This window comes from Pleuronectes platessa, chromosome 6 (genome assembly GCF_947347685.1).
Source record: "Pleuronectes platessa chromosome 6, fPlePla1.1, whole genome shotgun sequence".
Lineage (NCBI taxonomy): Eukaryota > Metazoa > Chordata > Actinopteri > Pleuronectiformes > Pleuronectidae > Pleuronectes > Pleuronectes platessa.
In genome coordinates, this window is record NC_070631.1 from 11,825,061 (window position 1) to 11,847,990 (window position 22,930).

A 22,930-nucleotide genomic window follows, 5' to 3' on the forward strand; every position below is an offset into this window, starting at 1 on the left:
TTTTCATATATGTCTTTGTCTGGATAGGATGTTTTATCGAGGTTGGTTCCACAATGAGCCTTAGTGCACCCATCTTACACCCACTCACACTAATTCTCAACTAGCCTGCACAGCTCGGCTACAACCTGTGCTGCTCTCTGATCTTTATAATAACACCTTCCCCTCCAGTTAGCGTTTCCATCATGCCTCTCATTCTTTATTTACTAAAATTGTCGTTTCGGATGAGAGGTCTTCAAGAAACACAAGCAAGTCCCCTTGTCGACGGACACTGCGGTCAAGCCAGCCGACACTCGCGTCTCTGTGGTCAAATCAGGCGACACAGAAATTCTACTGCGCGCATATGCTGACATTTATGGTAAACACATGCAAAGCGTTTTTACAAAATAAACTGTTGACATGGAGCATATACAAAATGCATAATTGGAAAGGAAATGGATGGATTATATTCACAAGAAGTATATATCTTCTCTCGTGTCATTTTTATGATTAGCATTTTGACTGTATCAATTTACTAAATAAAAGTCACACATTTTTAGCTTCAAGTAGCTAATTCCTGGATATTTCAAAGTACTGTAATAACACCTTGATCAATAATTCAAGAGAGAGACTGATATGACTGTGTTCCGAACCTCTCAAATTATCAATGTACTGAATAACAAACATATTTAATTTATAGATTAAGAGATTTTTCAAAGTAAGGTCCAACTTTGCTTTGAAAAATCTCTTAATCTATACAGTAAAAATGTTTGAGCAATGTGTTTTGTAAAGTACTTTGAAGTATCCTGAAATGATCTATTCCACAGTGAAAATGTTGAACTTTACTTTGAAAAATTGTAAACAGTGAAAATGTTGGACAGTCTCTCTCTGGATTTATTGAGCAAAGTGTTTTTACAGTACTCAGAAGTATCCTGCAATGATCTTTTCCACAGTGAAAATGTTGGACTTTACTTTGAAAAATCTCCAAATATATCCAGTAAAAATCATTGGTATTCATGTGTGTAGGTAGTTAGGGAGGTCCTGAACACAGGCATATCAGTCTCTCTCTTTGAACATATTGAGCAAATTGTTTTTATAGTACTTTGAAGTATCCTGAAATGATCTATTCCACAGTGAAAATGTTGGACTTTACTTTGAAAGATCTCCAAATATATTCAGTGAAAATCGTTGTTATTCATGTACGTAGGTAGCAAAATGTCTTTGCAGTACTTTGAAGTATCCTGAAATGATTCTCATGATGTATTAACGCAAGTTGTAGTAATGTATTTATCCTTTTTAAGGTCATCATGTGTAACAGCAGAATCGTGGCACTTTGTCAGAGACGCAGTTTGCGTTTGTCCCAGTTGGGACTAGATCAAATATAGTTACTGTGTTGTACTGCCACCTTATGGTGAGTATGATGAAACAAACCACAGACAAATTAACACAATTTTGAAATCGTGACGATTGACACACAACCTCATAAATGTCGGAAGTCACACTTGACCAGAGAGAGAACAATAACTTCAGCTCTTACTTTCTTCTGAAGCAATGGATTATAAGGACATTTAGGATTTGTACGTGTGTGAGAGAGAGAGAGAGATTTTTAGGGGGAAAGAGTTTGAGAATGAATTTTCTATATTCATGTCAGGAAAGTGGCTCTAAAGCTTAAGACAACAGGATGTAGCTGTGACATTTGTTCGATAGTTTGAGCTCACACAAGTGCAAAAAAAAAAACCAGTAGTTTCCGCTTATGCTTTCAAAATCATGCCACACCTACATGTGTGAAAAGAACTACTGGGAAACTTCTCTCAGATCATTAAAAACAATTCCATTTCAGTTAAGAATGCTTATTTTTTTTAATTTTGCCCAGACTCAGTCTCATAACAAAAAATGTGTTTAGTTTTGAGTATGTAAAATCTTAAAATACAAATTGAAATTGGAAGGGAGAATGTCTTTCAAACCCAACGTTTCTTCTTTCCTACGAACAGGTTAGACAATAAAAAACCAAGAGAACAGCAAGCCTTCACATTAACTTTTTTGCCAGTTTCAGTTCCCCCTTCCACTTTTCAGCCGAGATAAGCAGTTTGAATGAAGGAGAACAAAACCGTGAGTGTAGCTGGCACATTTCCTGTTGCTTCAACCAAAAAAAGAAAAGTGCAGATGACATAGAGAGACAGGAAAGCTTCAGTCTTGAGGTGTGCTTAGAAATGAATCGGCCAAACACACCCATCTCTGTCTATTTCCTCTGCTGAGCTTCACTACACAGCAGTTATATGACTCGACTCAGAAACACGGCCTCTGCAGGTGCAGCTCAATGGAAAATGTGGCTCATCAGGGTCTTCCTTGTCATGTGTAAGTTTGATTTTTATTAAATGGCTTTATTTTTTGGTGATTTATCTGCATCCAAAGATTATTTGAATTTACATTTGTTCCAGTGACCCTTTATCATTGTTTGATCTTACAGATTCCACTGCTGTTTGTGGAGCTCAGACTGCCGAAAATGGTGAGACAAATTTCACACTTTATTATATCCTAGTATTTATTTTGAGTAAAAAGTTTTGGTCTGAAAGCATAAAACAAAACATCACATTTATTAAAAACATTTAATGTTAGGTTGTGAAAATTAATATATTGGATTAAGTCAAATAACAAACGCACATTGTTAAATGTTTTATTTAGCATGTACTAAGTTAGAATTAGACCAGACATTGTTTAGGAAGTAAAGCATGTGTTATGTAAATATGAGGAACATGAAGTACTGTGTAGTCATCGGTCTTGACAGTTCCTACATTTATACTTCTACTCGTTCAAGTTCATTGTTCTGAATCACATTGTGCAAATAATTTGTGGCGATTAAAACTAACGCCTAATATGCTATACTCCATTTTTCCATCGTCACTCTTTTTGCAAATCATCATCCTGATTAAATAATTCTTTCAATTCTTCAAATCTTCAAATGGAAGAACTGTAAAATGTTCCACGGCAAATGTATGATGTTGTTTAACCGATGGTCCAAATCTAATCTTCACCTCTGATGAGCAGGCAACCTGAATCTTTTTCATTTTGATTCCTTGTGGCAGCTCTTGGTTTTAACGAACCGGCTCCTACAGCTTAAATCTTCACTTGACATGTGGATACAGCACAAAACCGGTCTGATCTAATGTCTGTTCTTAACACATCTCCTCTCATCACCAGTCTCCTCCACCCCCTTTTCTCTGACCTCCTTTGAACCAACATCGATGGAAGCTTCGACTGTTTCAGGTTAGATTTTAAATATGAAGAAGCAAAGATGATCAAGCAGTGTTCTTCATTTAAAACATCTTACATTCTGTAGATTTACAGTGAAAAGTCACTACTTCCTGAAATGAGCCAGTTTTTCAAATGGCACATATGTGATCGTATTTTATATGTACCAATGTGGTCATGAGAAATGTCCCGTGTGATATCACCAATGTCTGTGATCAAAGGGTTCAATTAATAATTGTAGTTTTTTATTTTTGTACTTGTTTGTATTTAGATCAATGCCACAATTAAAATGTGCACTGAAAAACTATTAGAATTCTATTGTTCTTAGGATATTACTTTCTGCTTTGAATTAATTTCAATCTGTTTCACATGCGAAACATTCATAACTGTTTTTAAGTTAACAAATCAATACATGAATAATAACAAAAATATTCCAACACAGGTCAAAATGCCAGTGGTCCTTAATGGGTATGCTCTTTCAGAATAATACTATTTTTCAAAATTATTATTGATATATTCCATTCTTTATTTTAAACTTCCAGAGCCTCCTTTACCATCCCTGGAGCTGCAGTCCAGCTGGTTGGAGGTGTTCCCCTCTGAGAAAGTGGAGTTGAGATGTAACATCAGCGGCAGCTCTGACTGGAAGATCGTCTGGCTAAAAGATGAAAAGGAACTAGTCGAAGAACAAAATCTGTCTTTCTCTGCAGACAAATCGATCCTTACTATCACTGCCGCTGCACAAATGATTTCTGGAAGCTATTCCTGTAAAGGTCAACACAAAACCAGCAGTGTTGGGACTCTTTCCAGCAGCTCACTTAAGGTCACAGTTTACCGTAGGTGTCATTATGTTTCATCACCCACATTTCAGCAGAATGTCTCATTATATTAAAGATGAACTGAAACATTTTCTTCACTCTTTCTCATTAGAAAACACGCCGAAAGCAACTCTGCGTCAAAGTCCAAACTTCAACAAGATGTTCCCTGGAGAGCAGATCAACTTCACATGTCTGGTTGATGTGGCCTCTGGATGGGAATACCAGTGGTACCATAATGGAACTAAAATTCAAGCACTGGATACTTATACCATAGCTTCTATAGATCATTCTAACAGTGGAGAATACTTCTGCAAAGCTAAAAGAGGCAGAGGCCAGTTCTACACAGAGCAGAGTGAAACAACATCCGTGCAGGTCTCTGGTAAGTGTGTCACCATAGACTCCACCACAACCACAATTTATTCATTTTCATCTACATGAACCTTTTGGATATTTGTATTTTTCTTAAATCTTTCAATAGCTTGCAATGTGTCCCTTTCTCAAACCCTTTTGTGATGCAACTAACCCTGAAGATGTCGTGCACATTGTCAGATCCACCTACACCATCGTTGAAGTTGCTGTCTCCATGGCTGGATGTGTTCAAAGGCGAATCAGTGCACTTCTCTTGCGAGGTTAGCGAATCTGATTGGACATACTCCTGGTACAAAAATCTGCACAAGATCGAGGACCTGGAGGATGACGAATCGTCTCACAACTTAACCTCGGTCACTCAAACCGATCGAGGAGACTACGCATGCAGAGCTCACCTGAAGGACAGGGGTGTAACCTCTGGATTGAGCAACACAGCTACAGTCAAGGTTTATGGTGAGATTCCTTCCTTTGTATAGCCTACATTAACTTTACACTAATTCACGTAGAGCAACGCTATATCTTTACAATGAAGAAACAAATGTAAAAACAAGGAAGGGCTCGCTCATAGTGATGAACTTACAGTGAATTGTCTTTTCTGAGATTTACATTAAGTTACAGAACATTGTTTAGCTGTTTCGGAAATATTTCCCGCAAAAGCTGAAGGAGATTAAAATAGAACTCAAAAGAAAGTAAACATTGAACTTACATTTAGCAAATAGTCAAAAACACAACTACAAATAAATCATAATGTCAGCGACTGTTTGCCAACAAGTTCACTGAGTTTAAAGCTTGTGATATATCAATGTTGTTTTACACCATCCATTGTTTTTACTATAACATTTTGGGATCATGCTAACCAGCCAGATACAGAAAAATGTACTTTAAATTTTAAGCATGGAGTGGAAGCACTGAGCTAAAAATAGTGTTAACCATTGGAATAGGCAGTATGCTCCAATATCTGAAAGAGACATGATTGGAAAATATAATTTTATATAACAAGTTAATGAGATATGCTGAGGTAACGCTGATTCACACTCCAACACAGTAAGTGGTGGTAATGCACCTTGAAGTTGGTCGCCATCCACCATTAAACCGAGCAAAGAAAGAGAAGACAAATTGATAGCATTCTCTGAAAAATGATATCTGTAGAAAATTAAAAACAAAAAGGCTTCAGGAAGAGCCCAGCTGTTTCAGCCTTTGTGCTAAGATAAGAGAAGAGAAGCTAACAGACTGTTGGATAGACCATATTTACTAGGCATACACTGAGACAGAATGGTATCAATCCCCTCAACTATCACGAAGAGGGAGAAATTTTCATTTACTTATTTCATTTTATTCATTCAGTACGAGGTAGTCATGGTGATACAAACCAGAGCCAGTAGACCCATAGTCTAGCTCTGCTCTGTCAAAAATTCTAACTTTAGTAAGTTGATGACATTTGGAAAAATTTTATTGACCTTATGTGTTGTATCAAATGTTTATTTTTATTACTGATGTTGCATTTAAAGGGGGCTTTACATACTGCTTAATACTGCTTTTTCTAAATATAAAGTACACTTTATTTATAGTGCACTTATTTATATATATTTATTTATATATGCATTTGATTTACTTTATTTATATTTGAATTAATTAACTATGACAGTGTCAAAAATATAAACATTATACCAAAGGCGTAATAATAAATGTAGACTTTACAGCAGAGCTGTGTTGATTTCCATTAGGGCTTTACAGATGTAGCTTGTAAAGTTGCTGCTATGTGAATATTACTGCATCACAAGTTTTAAGTTAGCGAGAGAAGCAATAATATTGTGTGTTCTTTCAGAAAACACACCTGAACCAACACTGAGCAAGGTCCCTGATTTCACCCCAATGTATGCTGGAGAAACTGTGACCTTCACTTGCACAGTTAAAATGTCCACTGACTGGATATATCAGTGGTATAAAAATGGAGAGAACATCTCTTCTGCCACCGGCAAAACCTTCAGCCTCCCTCTTAGTCTTTCTAATGGAGGGAATTACTCGTGCAAGGCCACCAGAGGTGAAACAACATCAACCAGCCAGAGCGCGAAAATACAGCTAGATGTTCATGGTAGGTGAAGAAAGCAAAAAGGTATTTTTTAAAGCATCGTATTTAAGGAGAAGCCAAACTGTTGATTCACAATGTGCATCATATCATCAATAGAGTTGTCATTTTATGTTGTCTTGTCATTGTCACTTACGCCTTAAAACTACCTCAGAGCTGCTACAAAATCGAGTGAAAGAGCATTTTGTGTGCATCCTGCTTCTGTAATCTTAGGCACTTTCTGTTGAAGCAGGATGTTGTGGTGTAACATGATGCAGAGAGGGATAGTTCACAAGGGTGCAGTACACAGAGGTGCAATATTAGTCAGAGAATACGTGTTTCATTTCTGTAAGAGTGTGGGGGAAGCACGTCAGAGATACTTTTTGACTGTCCATAAAAAACACTTTATTTAAAACGTTATTCTGAGCACGTAAACGCTTCGTTTTTATTGTTAACTTTTCTATTCTTTAAATAGTAAGGATAAAGGCAATGCTTTTTTACTCTTTCTTCTTAATGGACCAATGTCGTGTGTGTTGACAACATCCTCATTGCAAAGATGTTATGCTAAGTGTCTTGTGTTTTTAGAAATTCCTGTTCCACATTTGGAGAATATGACCCAGTGGTTGGATGTGTTCCCCACTGAGAGTGTGAAGTTGAGCTGTTGGATGCCGCGCGGCTCTGGCTGGATCTTTACCTGGTACAAAGCTGGAGAGGAGGTCAAGGCTGATGATGCTGTGTCGTTTGATCCGGATGGATCCATTCTTTCTATTAGCTCTGCTTCAGCTAAACATGAAGGACCATATAAGTGCAAGGGACACCTCAAGGACAGATCTGTCAGCAGCAACACTGCTTCTGAACTTACTCTCACAGTATATGGTGAGTTTTCTTTTAAATGTGTTATTCCATACAAATTTGATCGATTGATTAATCTAAATTTACACACAAATAAATAAGCTCAGTAGAGCATGTATACGTTCCCGAAGGCTGAATAATTTCCGGGGAATTTATAAAGGGAAATGTTTTCTTTATTTTGGGTACACACAATTTTGGGGATTAGTCCATGAGGATGGATAAATATCTGATAAAGGTACTTCTGGTAACTTTTTTTCACAATGAATAGTGAGTCATTTAACACACTGATGGAATAAGCATGTTTATCTACCCTCAGCTAAGATGCCCAGTGTCGTACTGACACAGGATCCAGAGTACAAGGTGATGTTCCCTGGAGAGTCCGTCTCCTTCAGCTGTCACATTAATGTCTCCTCTGGATGGGAGTTCTTCTACAATAATCTCAAACGACTCAGTCACGCTGGAATCAAATATTCAATCAACTCTACCAGGCCCTCAGATAAAGGATCATATACATGCCAAGTAAAAAGAGGCAGGAATCAGGTCTTCTTTAGCAACCCTAGCCAGGCTATACTCCTTGACGTTAAAGGTAAGTTCTGTTGACTGTTGTCAGTTATGATATTTAATGAACAGTGAAGAGCTGCTGATATGACATAATACACACAGATACATGTCTTCTGCTTTTGTGTTATTAGAGGAACACCCCAAACCTGTGATGAGTCAAGAGCCGAAGGCTGACAAACTGTACGTTGGAGAGTCAGTGTCCTTGGATTGTAAAGTTGAAATCTCGTCTGGTTGGGAGTATCTGTGGAGCAAAGATGGAGTTGCACTCCCTCACAGGAGTCGTACCTTTAAAATTCATGATGCCAATTCATCAGTCAACGGGAGTTATGAGTGCACAGCAAAAAGAGAAAAATCGGCATACCACACACAGCCTAGCGATAGACGATCCTTACAAATATCTGGTGAGCCAAAGAAAGTTGGGTTGTATTGTGTACTTTAATGGATATTTTAATGGATCTTTTTGTGTGTTTGTTGATTTCATGGGATAAAAATTCGACAAAATTCCAGCATCTCAGGATATTTTTTGGAAGTGGCTCATGTGTCTGTGTGTTTTTAGAGATTCCTGTTCCCCAGTTGAAGCATGGTTGGTTGGATGTTTTCCCTTCTGAGAGCGTGAGATTGAGCTGTGGGATGGAAGAGGGCATCTCTGACTGGACGTACACCTGGTACAAAGACAAACAGAAGGTCCAGGCTGATGATACTTTGTCTTTTGACTCGGATGCCAGGACTCTCTCAATCAGCTCTGCTGCAGCTAAACATGCAGGACGATATAGTTGCTCAGGAAAGCTCAAGAGCAGACCTGTCTACAGTACCAACAGCTCTGAACGAACACTCAGTGTTTATGGTGAGATTTTTCTTTTGTCTTTTTTTAAACAATTCTTGGAATAAAAATGTTAAGGTTAAAGCCACAATAACAATTAAGAAGATCTCATTAACATGAAGTATTTACTCACAGTAAAGAGCTGGGTTACCGGTCGGTCGACTTGTTTTGTTCTGCCATAGCTGCATGTACGAGGCTTTTTCTTAAGCGGCCCCTTTTGCACAGCTTTAAGGTTAAGTAGCAGTGGAGTGGGTGAGTGATGTCATGTGTTGTTGAGGTTGTGATGCAGGTGATCACCTTAGAATTGAGTTCAGAGAAGTTGGGTGTGGGAAGATCTATTCATTTGGTATGATTATGTTAGTTTTGTACAGGCTGGGTAGGATGGGTTGGATGACATGGTTGTACAATTGGAGAAAATGGGCGGAGACCTCTCAACAGAGTCGCCATCTTAAATACTCATGATCCATTTTGAACAAACCACTTGATGTATCAGCAATACAGAATATATATCATAGGAGATATTCTATATGCATAGAAACATATGGTGCAAAATATGGTCATTTAAGATACACTAAGCCAGCCATAGGATGTTAGAATGTTGATCTTCTTGATCTTCTCAGGTCCTAGACATGCTCCAATTCCGACCAAAGTTTGCAGGAAATTCTAAATACCCCCTAAAAATTTTTATTTATATATATATATATATATATTAGTGCAGGGCTCGGGCTACAACGTAGCCCTAGTTCATCTTGTTTCTTTGAGGGAGCTAAAAAATGTGTTTTATGTGCGATAGAGAAGTTAATCATTCAGGTGAGGTGAGGAAGTTGATACTCAGACCACTGTTTAACCATCTAGTTAAAGGCGAGTGTTTCCTTCCTTAAATGCTACTAGTCCAATCGCTTGTCATTATTTTCATCACCCTCAGATACAAAACCCAGAGTCACACTGATGCAGGAACCTGAGTACGACGTGATGCATACTTGGGATTCAGTCTCCTTCAGCTGCCATATTAACAACTCCTCTGGATGGGAGTACCTGTGGTACAAAGATGGCACTCCACTCCCACTCCAATCTGGACACAACTATAACATCAGCTCTGTTGCGACCAAAGACACTGGGTCATACACATGCCAAGTAAAAAGAGGAGTGGGTGTAATCTTACAGTCACAACAGAGTCAGGCTGTAAAACTCGATATTCTAGGTAAAGTGTTTCTGCCTTCCACTTTTTTACTTTTTCTGTGCACATGTTGGATGTGTTCATCACAGTCTTTACTGTGTTTGCTGCAGAACGCCCTAAGGCTACTATACTCCTGCTGACAGACTGGTCCGAGGTGTTCGCCACTGACAGCTTGGTGCTCAGGTGTGAGGTGCAGGCAAGCGAGGACAAATGGAACTACACATGGTAATACAGCTTACCTGTTTCCTAATTATTAAATTTACTGCTGTGTGGATTCTTACCTTTCTGAAGATTCATGCACGAAATTCAACATACATTTCAACAGGTTCAGAGAGGGAAATCAAATCAATGAGCCGACCTCTGAGAAACATGTAGTCACACCCCAGAACGACCCCAAGCAAAGCCTGTACCAATGCCAGGGCATTCGCACTGGTCAACCATCTTATTCAAAATTCAGTGATTCTTTCAAGACCAAGAACCTTCGTGAGTAAATGTGACATCTGAAAGTTATGAGTTTTTACCCGACAAATATTCTCTGTCTCATTTCTCTGTTTTTGTTTTGAAACTGCAGTTTTGAAGAGGAGGGTGCTTCTCTCCATCTCTGGCTGTCTGTTCTTCGGCCTTATCGCTGTTCTCCTGGGATGCATTGTCCTCCGATTCATCCGCAAACCAGGTGTTGTTTTGGTTTGGTACTTTTTGAAAGAATGATTCTAAGCATCTAAATTATGCAGGCAGCTATAATCAGTTTTACTGTAATAAAGTTGGATAAAATGCCAATGTAAAAACATGGCCGCTTGAACAGATGAATCTACAGAGATTTGTCACTCAAATCTTTATATTGTGTGTAGAGCATCTCAGAGTTTAACTGTCGGTCCCACAGCTTCACTTTTCTGGATCATTGTAACTTCTCTCACGGGGTCATTTTTAGCAGCAGAGTCAAAAAGCTCCAGAAACCCATAGTTCCTCTGCAACTGACACATTTATTTAAAAGTAAAAGACCCAGATAATTTTCTCAGCTGTAGGTAGAGACCAAATACAGAGAGACTTGAGGGTGGGAATATTAGACTTACATTTGCCAAGTGATCAACACAACTCCAAATGAGTAATGTTGCTCTTTGTAGATGTATATTATATCTTTATAGTGACCATTATGTGAAGACCACTCAAAGCGCTTGTGCATTTTATCGCAGAATAAGAAAAAAAAAACTGTCAAGGATGTGACCTGTTATCTTTTCCTGTCATGCAGCTGTCGATGACGACAAACCCGAAGAAGAAAACCTGTTTCTCACCATGGCCCAGCTAAAGGACCGGAGTGGTATGCTTGATACCTCTCATGAATGTGGTTTTTTTGGTCACCATTTCCTCATAAGCTGCAGATGCTGCCCCAACAGTGATTCAAATACAAGCTATTTTTGTATTTACTGTCAGCGAAACCATCTGCAAGTTTGGGTCTGACTTTAGGTGTTGGCATTATCCGGTGTTCAAAGTTTTTCCTCCCTCCTGCAGATGCACCCGATCCTATGGTTGAGTACCTCACCGATGAAGGACTGAATGCATTGCCTAAAGGTAAATGACCCAGAGATGAATAAAATAGAGGATTTACAAACTTTAGTACTAATATTACTGCAACTAATGTTTTTGTTTTCACTGTTGAATAATCTGCTGATTGTTTGTTTCGTCTATAAATGTCAGATAATGGTGAAAAGTCCATCCTAATTTCCCAGGAGCGAAGGTGTCGTGGTTCAAAACCCAATTATGTTGAATTTGCTGTCAAAAGTCTGAGAAAACCTGACAAAAGTCACACGTAACAGTTTGTAAGGATACATTTTCAGCCAAAAGTATTAGAAAAAAAGTATTTAACATATAATAGTTTTTGATTCGAGTTTGATTCGAGTTCTTTCAAAGGAATGAACTAATTGTTGTCCATCGAGTCCATCCTTCACTGACACTTTCTGCTTTTCTTTTTCTTTTCTTTATTAACTATGTGAACCGCAGAAGCAGATGAGAACGGCACGCTACCCATAACCACAGAGGAGGGCCAAGGTAAAACTACCGATGACATATTTTCTCTATCGTCGTGGTTGCTGTGCCAGCTTCTCCACAGCTGAGACATAACTTTCTACTGATCCGTCACATGTTGCTCTTTATATCCTTCCAGCTTTGACGACTATGAGTGATGATACGGAAGAAAACAAAGGTGGGCTGGTGTCCTTCAAACAATGAGTCACTGAAGATGGATTCACAACAATGTAGCGAAGTCCATGGCATGGATGGACATAATGCACCATATATTTCGATATTTACATATGAATGTATGGGCGGACAATTTTGCTGTTGTGCAATGCTTAACACTGCATTGGAATAATAAAGGTTTGGCTTTACAGTGGGATTGGTGGAGGCCAAACGCTCTATGGTGGCCATCATAGGAAATAAGATTCAGCTTGTCGGGCTTAGCCTCATGCAGTTGGACTTTAAGCCTCAGATATGCTTTTTTATTTTTATTTTTAACATTTTTTGCTTTATTTGATAAAGAAGGTAGAGAGTAGTTGTGGAGAAAGCGTAGGGATGGCATGTAGCGGCCCGAGCTGACCTCAAACCCAGGCCTGCAGAGAGGAGGAGGCAGCTTCATTAGTAGTACGAGCACCATTAGGTGAGCTACCTGGGCACCTCACCTCGTTCTGATATTCACTGCGTTAGTATCAAAGTGCACTAGAGGATCTACGTTTTAAAGGTCATGTATATATTCTGAATTGCCCGCAGTGCTAGATATAAGTAAATGTAAATTTAATATGATTTTCACAACATTGTTTTCACCAAATTTAATTGGAATTCATCAAATTGTTGATGAGATATTGCACTCTGGAGCGATGGACAGACTGTCATTGCAACACAACCGTGTATAGATTCAACTTGGTTGGTGGTAATTGTACATTTCTTTAACTGATGTATTGATGAATTGACTGTAAAAGGAAAATAAATATAGAACATCTTTTATGTGATAAGCATCAAACACACATTGTTGCTTTGATTTATGCATTGTACATAAAGTGATCATCTGCAGGATAATCAATTACCATTTCAATTCTTAGAACAAACACCAGATGTCACTAGATTGTAAGTTAACTTTCTCCAAAACGTATTTAATGTAATAAATGATTCAGCAGTGAATGTTGTTGCTCTGCCGGTTGGAAACTGTATACAATACATATTTATCTAGAAATTTAAGCATTTTTGTGTCTTTCAACAAAATTATTAAAATACAAAATACAAAATGTTGCCCCCAGAATTCATTAAAACTAATATGGATTGATATGCACCATAAAATGTGACTGCAAGAAACACATGTTCAAAAAGTGGTGATTTCACAAGAAGGCTTATTTGTGGTTGAGTCAGTGGGGAGATCTTGTGCACCTTGGGTAAAAGACAGAAATAAAGGAGTCATTATCAAGAAAAACATTTACATTTCATACAGACAGACAGTAAAAAGGATGTAGACTGACATCACTGCAAACACAAAACGTATCAACTTACATCTACTTGAGGATGTCAGCCAGTTTGTCCACATAGTACTCATAGTTCTCCTGACAGTCCTCCCAGGGTGTAAAGGTCTCCTCATCTTTGTCCACGTACGTCTCCCAAACGTGCACAAAGTCGGACGGCTTCATCATCCGCAGTTTGCAGCCAGCGCTCACCAGAGCTCGGAGCCCCTCTACTATCTCGGGCTCCTCCCACTCAAAGAGACGGGAGCAGAATATGCAGAGGCGCAGCTTTTTGCGCTGCTTAAGGATGCTGGCCAGCTTAGCTGCACAATCCAAGCAGGGACTGGATGATACATACCATGTAACATCATACTCCTGTGAAGCGTTAGGGAGCACCTGGAGAGAGAGTTACGGGGGCATTAAAGGTGAACTAGAATTACCACCCTGCAGTTATGTCTGCCAATAAGTGCAGTTGCACACTTCATACTCCAGACTCATATCAGGTCACATTGACCTTTGGTCACTTGCATCTAATCAGCTCATCTTTAATCCAAGTAACAACTGATCCAGATTTGTAGAAACTCCCTAAGGTTCAAGAGGCAAAACATATGTCTTAATGAGACCACCATCACCTTGACGGTTGACCACCCAAATTTAATCAGTTAATCTGTCAGTCAGAGTGAACGTTTGTACCTAATTTGAAAGATTCTGACAAGGTGTTTTTCGGACAACATGTTTACAAGGTGACCTTTGAGTCCAAGTGAACATTTGTTCCAAATTACAAGGAATTTCCTCAAAGTGTTCCTCAGATGTAGCACTTGAAACACATGAAAGTTATCATAAGTGATGAGACCTTGCCCTTTGACCTTCGATGACTAAATTCTACTCATTTCATCTTTGAGTTGAAGTGAGTGCCTGTAGGAAATTTGAAAGAATTTCTATAAGGTGTTCAATCATCTTGAGCTTCTGTCAGGTCACAGCCACCTTGGTCTCTGACCTTCAACCAACACAATCGAATCAGGTCCTTCCCGAGTCAAACTGAGCATTTTCTCCAAATTTAAAGGAATTTCCTCAAAGCATTTTTTGAAACACTGTGTTCACAACAATGTGATGGATGGACACCCCATAAACATAACGTCTCCGGTCCAACGCAGTCACACAGGTATACAAATCTTTCCCACTAAGAACAGCTGAGTGTGTGTTCATTACCTGCTGAAAGAAGGCTTCTTCAGCATGAGAGGTGGCATGTTCATCCTCCATATAACCTTTCAGCGGGTCCACGCTGCCTCCTGCTGTGTCCACTCTGAAGCACAGGAGGGTTTTGTTCCTCCCTGATGAGTACTCCACGTTCCTGAACTGAAACTTGAAGTAAAACTGGCTCATCAGCTCCCTGGTGGACAATGAGAGTGAGAGTTTTCCTTAGATACATTCAGAGGTGTGATTGTGAACAGGCAAGGCAGGCAACTGCCCCAGCCCATGAGGGGGCCCCCGAGGGCTGAGAAACTTTACTCCACAGCAGTGTCTCAAAATGTGGCCAGTGACTCCACCCCTTCCCAACCCCCTCTCTCCTAAACAACCAATGGAGTATTTGCAATAACATGTTGGTAGGAAACTGTCAAAATTAAAGTTCTGTATCATGCTTAAAGTTTGAATTGAAATTGAAGAGGAGGATTCCTGACATGGAAGAGGAGTTATCCATGTGAAGGTGAAAAAAGAAAGACAATACCAATGCCAACTTATTCCTGCTAATGTCCACAATGGCTGTACTTTTTTTTAAATGTACTTATGTAAGTGAACATTTTTAAATAAAAAAGTTTACACTTCCTACCCTCGGTTGGTGTAAGATTATTTTTAACATAAATGTTGACAATCGCTGTTTGAGGGGCCCCCTGGGAAATTTTGTTTGTGGCCCCAATAGACTCCAGTCATCTTCATTTTCTTTTCAGTCGTTGTGACAGCAAGCAAAACACTTCAGGACTTACCGTCATCCTCCTTTTTTTAAATGCATGTAAATTAGATTAGAAGGACTAAGTAAAAAACAAATCAACATCATTTACATATCGACAATACTTTCAATGTAATTTGTCACCTTCCATCGTGGTGCATTGACAGTGTGACCGAAAACTCCTTTCCTGGTGAAAAGGTTTTTCACTTCTTCACTTCTTCAGGCCTTCAGCATTTATGATTTTTCAATCATCCAAATCATCCCATAATCCCTGAATATGCCATGATTCAGTGATTGTACCCCATTGTTTAATAGAATATGAATAGTTTGGTAGATTACAGGAATAGATCTCTTGTAGCTTTCAGTAATAGAATGGAGAACAGATGCTACAGGCGGAGTGGTGATATGGCAGGGGCCCGTGTCGGCTCCGTGACTCATGACTATTCTTACTACTGGGTTAGTACCGGTGGCAGGTGCAAGTCATTTGTATAAATCCTCATTGAAATCCAATACAGAACATTCAATGGAAATGATATAATCAAATAGAAAGAAAAACAACTTCTTCTACTGAAGGGTTTAACCAAAACATTTGTTAAAAAGCAAAACAAGTTTGAAAGCAGAACATGCTGACTCTAACTCTTGTGGAGTGTGAATAAAGTCTTACCCACCCTGTGACAATCTCAAACGGCGGCAGCTCTATGGGCTGAAACTCGGATTTTTCCTCACTGTCAGCCACCTCCGCTCCTGAGGCCCCTGCGCTTTCCCCATTCCTCTTCTCTTCTTCCGTCTTCGGCTGCTCGGGGGTGTTCTCCGGCTTCTTCACAACTTTCTCAGGCTTTTTAACACTTTTTTCCTTCCCATTTCCTTTTTCCTTCTTAGCACTTAATCGGCTGTTTCTGTCAGCCATGATTTTGCGAGAGTGGGTGACAGTGTTGGATAGAGAGAGAGACAGGGAGAGAGAGAGAGAGACAGAGAGAGAGAGAGAGAGAGAGAGACAGAGAGAGAGAGAGAGAGAGAGAGAGAGAGAGAGAGAGAGGGGGGATTTAGTTAGGGTAAGTGGAGAGATAACCCTAGTACATGTACAGAAATAGAACCTTTTGTGTGCTGAGGTCGGAGTCACAGCATGCGAATGACTGGCAGGGGCAGGGGGAAGGTGGCTCGGTTGACCCAGCCCCCCTCATGCCCTGGCTACTGAAAGGCCAAACGCAAGTCAAAGTGCCGATGCGGCACGAAGAAAGTAGGGCAGACAGGCCTTACACGAGTTCTAGTTACACCGTTATGTCATATTCAGAAAGGAAAGTGCCATGTAAATGTATATAAATGTGCAATCTCCCACACGAGGAGGCTCTGCAATCCAACAGGCTTCAACTGTCAACAGGCCAACAGCAGGCAGGTTATTAATAACGCCGCCTGGTTGTGTGTCTGTCTATGTGTATGGAGTAACCAGGGGTCTCCTGATACTGAACACCACTTTTCTTTGTTCCAGCTCTAATGTCCCGTGGCTCATTAGGCCTTAGCAAAGCACCAGGGCCAGCTAAAGGGCACCCCCACCAAAATTGGAAAACACAGGGAGCTCGGCAGTGTACACAAATACACAATGTGCAAGGTGAACATCGGTGTCTGTATGAATCAGAGTGCATGGTCGCACTGAGGCCCAGTGTGCATGTGCCTGTGAGCAATCAATCTATGAAATCATCCTGCATCGATATAGCCCTCTGCTGAGGCCATTGTGGGGGAGGGTAAATTGGTTTTGTGTGTGTGTGTTTGTGTACATGTGAGTGTGTGTATTTGCAGACAGAAAATAGCTTTCTGCACTGCAGATGTAATAACTTGGAGGCATGCGGGAGAGGGTGGGAGGGATGGAGCGAGGGAGGGGAGGGAGGGAGGAGGCAGTTCAATTACAATTTCCTCCCCTCCCTCGGTCTCACTCCATGCCAAGTAATTAATTTCAGAGGCAATTACCAAAAGGACTGCAGCCTGCTCGCCTAACTCGAATGGATGAGCTGTCACTACTTTGTGTGGGTCCTTGTTGTGAGAGAGAGATGCTTCATAGACTCACAAACAACAACCTAAACCCACATCGATGATGAGCAGAAACACACAAAGACAAACACACCGACACTCCTGCTCTGATATCTTACAACACATCTGAATCCAAATACGTGCCGAGGCGATGATCGTTATGATCACAGCAATCTTTGATAATTAAGATCTGTGTGGGATGAGATGAGGCGGAGTTGAAAGGATGTAAAGTGATGGTCTTTATTGTATCATTGCAATTACATCACATTTCGTCTTCAAACAGATTGTTGTTGTCTGAATGTTTATTTTTAATCACAAAAGTCTGATGTAGCAGTAGAGCGCAAGGTTGCAATACCAACACATACCTTTCTACACTTTATTTCACAAGTACTGGCAATTGGTTTGTGTGAGCCTATTTGGCTCTGAAAGAGAGGGGCCATGTGGGCTGTGAGGGGGGCCTGCCTGCCGACTCTTATCTAACTGTGATGGAATTACTCGCAATTATGCTGCCCCCCCACTGGTGCAGCCCGGAGCGACAGAGTTCCTGACCAAAACGGGAATCGCACACTGCAACATTCACAGCTTCTCATTCGAAGTGAGCGAGGCCCTGAAAAGTGGTTTCAAGATATTTCCGCGAGGTCAGACAAAGCAGTGGCCCCTGTTACGCCACATGCACTCACTCTGTGCACGTGGGGGCGGAGGCAGGGCTGAACCCCTTTGAATTGCTCAAAGTTCAGAACCAGAATTGGACATGAAATTAGAAATAGTGGGGGAAAGTGCTGCTAATGAAAATGACATGGAATTGACCTCCACTGTGAGAGAGAACAGAGAGTTATGAGGAACTGACAGGCGGAAAATATAAATAAATTAGGGTCAAATTATTAGATATGTGAAGCAGATGTCAGCTTTGCTCCACTGGATAAATATGGTGTGTGCTGTACATATACACTCGCATCTACAAGGTCTGTGTCAGGGGGGGTGAAACTAATTTATTATTGTGTCCTAATGATGAGACATAAAACAATAAGGGGGGGGACATATTGTTTACCTGCTGATGCGTTCCTTCCAAAACAACAACAGACGAATTAGTCACAACCTTGATTACTGTATATCAGTAATATGCTACACTATGCAATAATTAACCATTTTGTTGTTGTTGGTGTATCAGTGTTGGCTGGTGCAGACACAAAATGTCTGTGAAGTTGGGAAAAAATAGACAGTGGAGGGATTGTGGTTGTCTGAGGCCCCGGATCAGGCAAAAATAATGTCAAAGTAAATACTCTGGTATTGATTAGCTTCTAGTCCCTTAAGTCTGCAGCATGTGACATGGTCGTCTTAATGCTGGCTGCATGGTGAACAGAGCAGTCCACACCTGCTGTAGTCAGCAAATCCCTTCTGACCTGAGCCTATTCACTGAAACTCTGGTTAATTCATCTCAGTGGAGCGTGAGGACTGTGTTATGTTGCTCACTCAGTTTCCACGGAGAGGATAGGCGGTTAGTATCCAAGAAGAAACATAACTGATCGTACAAATCATTGAGTTGCCTTTTAGTTAAAATAATTATGTGACTCTTAGCTCTAAGTCCATAACAATCTGTAGTTTGCTTTGAGGTAGATGAGCGTCTCCAGGTTCTTTGGTAAGATGCGGCTTCTCTCTGGCCGCAGGCAGATCTCAGCAGTAGTGAATATGTTCCCCACCACAGTGCCACAAGCAGGTATGGTGAACGCCCTCTTGGCCACCTGAGCAAGCAGAGGAAAGTCAATAGCTTTACGCCGCCAGTAATGCAAAGCATCTTCATCTGTTGGTTCCTCTCGTAGATATATGCTTAACTCCTGCTCCAGGCTCTTGGCCTGTGTTGCGGGTCTCTGCTTGATGAAAGAGAACAACTTGCAGGGCCGAGAAAGTGAGGAAACCGGCGATGGAGCAGGAGATGGAGCAGGAGGAGTCTGGGATTGAGGGTGTAGTTCTGTGTTGATATCTAAGAGGCTGGAGGCTGCGGAATGTTTGGATAACTCCTCTATTAGAACCTGTCTGTGCCAGTCAGGGTTGCTGCTCCAAGTGAGCTTGAACTGGGGGTCCAGAGTGGTGGCAGTGATGTAGAGGGGGTCCTCCAGGATGGGGGCCAACCGACGCTCTACAGCCTGGCTGAAGGCCACCAGGAGCGAGGGGCAGTTGGGGGTTGACGTCTCAGAGAGATGTTTACGAAGACCCAGGACACACGGCAGCCCCAAGCTGATGGACACATGTCGTTCTGCCTGGAGGTCATTCTGTCTGTCTCCATGCACCATGTCCCAGGCCTCAGTGAAGGGCTCCAAAGTGTCAGTGAGCTCCCTCAGGAGGGCTCTATCTGAGGTGCCCGGCGCAAGCTCCCCTGGACCACTCATCTCCTCTAGGAACTCCACTGAGTCCAGCAGCCGGCGAAGCACCTGCATCAAAAAAATGAACTTTTTTCAACCATTGAAACACAAACTTGATTGTGTTCATGCAGAATGGCTACAATTTGATCAGTCTTTTAATATAAACCTTTATAAAACCACACCATTCATTGAAAATAATGTTTTATATACACATACTATGGTAACACTAACACATAAGCCTTGTATGATGTAGTTGGAAAACATACTGGGACATTTAAATTTGGTTAGTAACATATTTTTTACAAAAACTCCTAACTCACTGGTTGGTGCAACTAAGAGTGACAATATAACATATATGTAATAAAAAAGGTTTCCTTATACCTGCTTTTGATATACAAAGTATTTTATTAATTATTTATAAACTACTACTACTGTACCACATACCTTAAGCTGAGCAGCCCAGTCTCTCACTGCAGAGGGGGCATTTCCTGTTCCCCCCATCATCAGTCCAGTACCATCAAACACCTGGCTGAGTTTCTCAGGTGGGACAGCAGAGGTAATGTAGTTATAGAAACTGGCGGCCTTGGCCAGTGTGGAGGAGAGCTGCGGACAGGAGCGCAGCCCCTCCCTGACACACTGTTCCAGAGAGCGAGAGAAACAGTCCACCCGACGAACACCCAGACCCTGCTCCCAGGAGTCCTCCCATCCCTCTTCATCCACCCCATCACCGTGACCATTCCTGATCCCTTCCTCTGCGTCGTTACCATTGTCCAACTCCTCTTCACTGCTGTCATCTCGCACGCCAGCGAGATGAGGTGACACCGAGAAACCAGGAAGACAACATGGCTTTACGGTTGCCGTGGCCAGAAAAGGGTCCGCCACGACACGAAACACTCTCCCTGACACCCCGTGAGAGTGGCACACTTCATCAAATTCTGACAGGACGCGATTGCCAGAGGTGCCGCCGGTCAGGGGTAGGCACGCCAGCAGGGCTGAACGTATTTGCCAATCCGATGTGAGAAAATGGCAGGTGACACCGAGGAAACTGCAGAGAGAGAAGAGATGGCAGTGAGAGAATCAAAGTTGGAATCAAGTTGTTTTTTGGCTAATTTTACCTCCGTACCCTGAGGTGGCTCCAGAAAAGCCCCTCCAGAGATCCAGGCTCAGGCTGAGGGCGTGTGCCGAGGCCAGGGCCTGACGGGTGGTCAGCTGGACTTGATAGGCGTAGGCAGGGAGGAGCTGGCTCTGGATGTAGTGCTGATGCTCTGGGGTGTAGCGTGGCTCCAAGAACTGCAGCAGCTCCCTGAAACCTTGGTTTTCCACTATGGACACTGGCTGCAGGTCAAGCACTATCATCTTGGCTATAGCCTCTGAGATCAACACCTATGGCGACAAAGACCATGTGTAAATGACCCTTAATACGACAGATGATTTCATTGCAATGACACATTAGATAATACAGGGTTAAATCAACAGTGGGACAGCTATTTGCATCTCGAGTGGTGTATGACTGCACCTGACGTGGGTCATGTCTGTCAAACTTGCTTGCCCCTCCTCCAGAGCCTCCTCCTACTCCTCCGTCCAGAGTTCCCATTCCTCCAACTCCAGCACTTCCCCTTCCTCCTCCTCCTCCTCCTCCTCCACCTCCAGTAGTGATGGGAACACTGAAGCGGGAATTCCCTCCATTGCTGGTGAATGTGTGCAGTGAGCCAGAGGAGTAACCCTCTCTCTTCATATCCTTCCTCTTCACAAAGTCATCATACATGGCCTGGTGCTTCCGCTAAAGGGAACAGTGGCACAGGAGTGTTATTGATTGACAGGTAGAATATTTATTTAATGCCTAGGTTCATATATATATTCACTGTTGTGCTGTCTATGCTTCTGTGGAGAAGGATACAATATGGATTAATCTTACTCATACATTTGATTTCTAACAATTTCCGATTATTTGCTTTATTTTTTTCCCATTTTTAAAGGTTAAGGGTATAGACTTTAGGGACATCTAGTGGTGAAGTTGCATGTTGCAGCTGAATACACCTCACTTCACCCTCCAAACATGAAAAAGAACCTGTGGTAGCCTTCATTTGTCATAACAACTCAAAAAGGTTTCTGTTTGTCCAGTCTGGACAATGTAAAAAACTTGGCGGCCTCCGTGGAGAGAAAACAGTCCTGATGTAAATATGAAGTATTTAAATAAAATTCAGGGGTAAAGAAAACAACAATTTGTACACTTTAGATGATCACACCCTGGTGAAAACCTCACTAGGACTATTTTATATTCAATTTCTGCCAATAGATCCCTTTCACCTAAATCTGAAACACTGATCCTTTAACTTGTCAAGCTCCTTTTGACTGCGTTAAAGGACTCCTATATAAATAAAGTTGATCATAACTATTATAAAAAAGATGCTGTTATAGTGAGAATTTGCATATGCGCCCTGACTCGAGGTCTGAACTAAGGAGGAAAGCCTCAGCCTGACTCCATGTGTTCGAACTGATGAGGAGGCCTCTCCTGAAGTCTGCATTTGACGGATAAATACAGCTTCCCTCTGAATAGTGCAGTTATTCTGATCTGTTGTTGTTTTTTGCAATAAGCTCACTCAGGTGCACCACACAGAAATATTTCAGGACTGAGAACAAGTGCAGATGATCCGTCCCCTCGTGTTTAAAACCACATAACATCTTATTTTGAAGTAATTACCTTGAGATGCGTTACGAAGTTGGACGTGACGCTGCGCTTCGCCTGGATCCTGGTGCCACAAGCCTTGCAGTTGGACTCGATTTTGCCATTTTCGCCCTCGAACACAATATTGAAGTAATCCAGGATGGACACCTTCGCGACCGACGCCATTGGAGCCGACTCTTCCTCTGCACTGGAGCACAAATCAACTTGCGGTCTGAGTCCGAGGTATCAACCTCACCTCGACTCCGATCATGGGCGCATGCAGGCCGGCGTGTTTACCCCCCAATCTCCGGCTCAGACATTCGCCTACAAAACGTCGCTGCCGGTCGAGCGGACAAAGCGGGAACCGGGTTCTCGAAGCGGCTGTTGTGGAGGTTTTCTCACGTCCGGAATCGGCCACGATCGGGCCACGGAGGCTGCTGCGGATGTTCCGGGAGCATCAATGATAATGTGACGGCGAGGACACATCCGCCGTGGTCGCGCTGCAATCGGAGGCAGCGCGCCGTGTTTTCATGGAGGCGTGTGGACTGTGGTGTCATCGGAGGAGGAAGTGCACACAA

The 22,930-nt window shown here is 41.6% G+C and overlaps 3 protein-coding genes across 5 annotated transcripts; 1 reads left to right on the forward strand and 2 right to left on the reverse strand.

The window, feature by feature from the left end:
- Positions 1-1,075: 1,075 nt before the first annotated feature.
- Positions 1,076-13,156, forward strand: LOC128442316 (carcinoembryonic antigen-related cell adhesion molecule 5). Of its 3 annotated transcripts, none has more exons than XM_053424719.1 (20): positions 1,076-1,175; positions 1,278-2,331; positions 2,444-2,482; positions 3,175-3,240; positions 3,762-4,058; positions 4,153-4,419; positions 4,590-4,862; positions 6,235-6,501; positions 7,060-7,350; positions 7,643-7,912; positions 8,019-8,288; positions 8,444-8,731; positions 9,633-9,908; positions 9,995-10,109; positions 10,210-10,367; positions 10,456-10,557; positions 11,131-11,199; positions 11,391-11,450; positions 11,880-11,927; positions 12,043-13,156. In XM_053424719.1, exons 2-20 carry the CDS (start codon positions 2,253-2,255, stop codon positions 12,105-12,107), a joined length of 3,300 nt encoding a protein of 1,099 aa, XP_053280694.1. In that variant the 5' UTR covers positions 1,076-1,175; positions 1,278-2,252; the 3' UTR covers positions 12,108-13,156. The 3 variants fall into 3 exon arrangements, with proteins under 3 accessions (XP_053280694.1, XP_053280695.1, XP_053280696.1); XM_053424720.1 differs by having other exon boundaries at positions 3,768-4,058; XM_053424721.1 differs by lacking the exon at positions 7,643-7,912.
- On the reverse strand, positions 12,348-16,423 carry apobec2b (apolipoprotein B mRNA editing enzyme, catalytic polypeptide-like 2b). The gene is made up of 4 exons (XM_053424752.1): positions 15,977-16,423; positions 14,573-14,753; positions 13,416-13,759; positions 12,348-13,295 (listed from the first exon to the last, which is right to left on the reverse strand). The coding sequence occupies exons 1-3, from the start codon at positions 16,213-16,215 to the stop codon at positions 13,418-13,420; spliced, it is 762 nt and encodes a 253-aa protein (XP_053280727.1). The 5' UTR covers positions 16,216-16,423; the 3' UTR covers positions 12,348-13,295; positions 13,416-13,417.
- A 1,191-nt stretch (positions 16,424-17,614) lies between these two features.
- On the reverse strand, positions 17,615-22,796 carry si:dkey-109j17.5 (zinc finger BED domain-containing protein 4). Its single transcript, XM_053424729.1, has 5 exons — positions 22,389-22,796; positions 21,204-21,467; positions 20,811-21,070; positions 20,132-20,732; positions 17,615-19,756 (listed from the first exon to the last, which is right to left on the reverse strand). The coding sequence occupies exons 1-5, from the start codon at positions 22,536-22,538 to the stop codon at positions 18,908-18,910; spliced, it is 2,124 nt and encodes a 707-aa protein (XP_053280704.1). The 5' UTR covers positions 22,539-22,796; the 3' UTR covers positions 17,615-18,907.
- Between the last annotated feature and the right edge of the window lie 134 nt (positions 22,797-22,930).